Source organism: Octopus sinensis, linkage group LG1 (assembly GCF_006345805.1).
Source record: "Octopus sinensis linkage group LG1, ASM634580v1, whole genome shotgun sequence".
NCBI classification, from domain to species: domain Eukaryota; kingdom Metazoa; phylum Mollusca; class Cephalopoda; order Octopoda; family Octopodidae; genus Octopus; species Octopus sinensis.
In genome coordinates this window covers 144,475,400-144,477,250 of record NC_042997.1, presented here as the reverse complement: position 1 = coordinate 144,477,250, position 1,851 = coordinate 144,475,400, and the positions used below count along the sequence as shown (strand labels likewise).

Below are 1,851 nucleotides of genomic sequence, written 5' to 3'. Positions count from 1 at the left end.
TCAATAAAACATCAACTATCAGATGATACCCAATCAATACTTTATTACACCATTACATATCAGTAAAGGCATTATACAAAATATATAGTAAATATAAATAGACAAGGAAATAGAAATATAAAATATAAAATATAATATGTAATTATATCATATATTTTGTTTTATTTTGTTTTGTTTACCTTGCATTATTGTATCAATGAGTATTATATATGTGTAGCATTATGGAGTTTATGCACAAGTTTTTATATTTTACATTTTTATATTTTTATATTTATATGTATATGGAAAAATAATTTTTTCACAATTATAACAAATTAAATTCTCTGAAGAGGCCGTGGGGCATCCTTGATAATGCCTCATTTATACCTGCCTTTATGGCTTATAGGTTAAATGAGGTATGACTGCCCTTACTGCCGAAACAGCTGTCAGATATGATATAATTACATATTATATTTTATATTTCTATTTCCTTGTCTATTTATATTTACTATATATTTTGTATAATGCCTTTACTGATATGTAATGGTGTAATAAAGTATTGATTGGGTATCATCTGATAGTTGATGTTTTATTGATTTAAGTATGTTTCTCCATTTTCTAATTTTGTAGTACATATATGTATACATATGTTGCATGTAAGTGTGTGTGTGTGTGTATGCATATATGTACATCACATTTTCTGGGGCTTCTTATATCTGTTAAGATGTCTATTTGATGAGCACTCTTGTTTATCTCCTCCCTGATGTTGTTTATCTTCTTCACATTATTCATTCTGTCAGATTTATTTTGAATGCATCCATCGAAACATGTCGATGATAGAGTAGGTGTAGTAATCATATAATACAATATTATAGATCATACCAGTGTAGATTCGCATTTTATCAGGCATAAGATGTTTCACTGTCGCATATTGCCCAAATTTTAATTCCATATTTCCCTGGTTTTGAAGGAATATATACCTGGAATGGGCAGCACCCTCTGAATGAAACTAATTGTTCATCAACTGTCATGCATGTACTTGGAACACATCCATCTTGCAAGTTCTGGTTCCACATTTGGAATACTTCTCTTATGGGCACCAATTTATCATCACTTCTCTTTTTTCTTCTTGCACTAGCATCATCAAAATGCAATACTTGTAAAATCTGTTGAAATCTTCCCCGGCTCATAATTTTGTTGAATATTGAGCGGCCATCTTCTTGACTCCACAACTGTGTGACATTTTCATGTTTAGATCCATAAACACCTATAAGAATGATCAGTCCAATAAATTTCTTTAGTTCAGAGTGATCAATTTCCTTCCATTTATCTTTGTAAATAACCTGACCTTCAACATTTGTCCATTTACGAATTACTTCAAGAAGATTCTGGCACATAAAGATAGTAAAACATGTTTCAATGCTATTGCAAGACCTTTTAGCAAAACGGGATGGTCCACATTCTTGGCGCACAATATTGCAAGATGAAGTTCTTATTGCTGCTTGGGTAAGAGGATTAGAATGCCAAACTTCTTATCTGTCTCTAGAAAAATATTGTTCATTCATAATTGGGTGGCTTGCAGATAATTGATTTTTTAATATCGTCGTCATCTGATGACACAGAACCTAAACTGTCCAGCACACAATCACTTTCACCATCATCTTCAGAGAAATAGAAGGAATCCCTATTATCTTCTTCCCATTCTTCATCTAATTCCAATAACCTTTTTGATATTTGGTCTTCACTCAAGTTTTCATGTCTAGGTATATTGAAAAGCACAACTGAACCATATGAATTTAATTTGAGGGTCCGATGGACCCATTGGTTAAGCAACATTTAGCTACCTTGTAGCTATTTACCAAGATCTTTCCT

The 1,851-nt window shown here is 31.7% G+C and overlaps 1 protein-coding gene across 1 annotated transcript; it reads right to left on the bottom strand.

The window, feature by feature from the left end:
* Positions 1-881: 881 nt before the first annotated feature.
* LOC115224942 (piggyBac transposable element-derived protein 4-like) lies at positions 882-1,376 on the bottom strand. Its single transcript, XM_029795909.1, has one exon. The coding sequence runs from the start codon at positions 1,374-1,376 to the stop codon at positions 882-884; it is 495 nt and encodes a 164-aa protein (XP_029651769.1).
* Between the last annotated feature and the right edge of the window lie 475 nt (positions 1,377-1,851).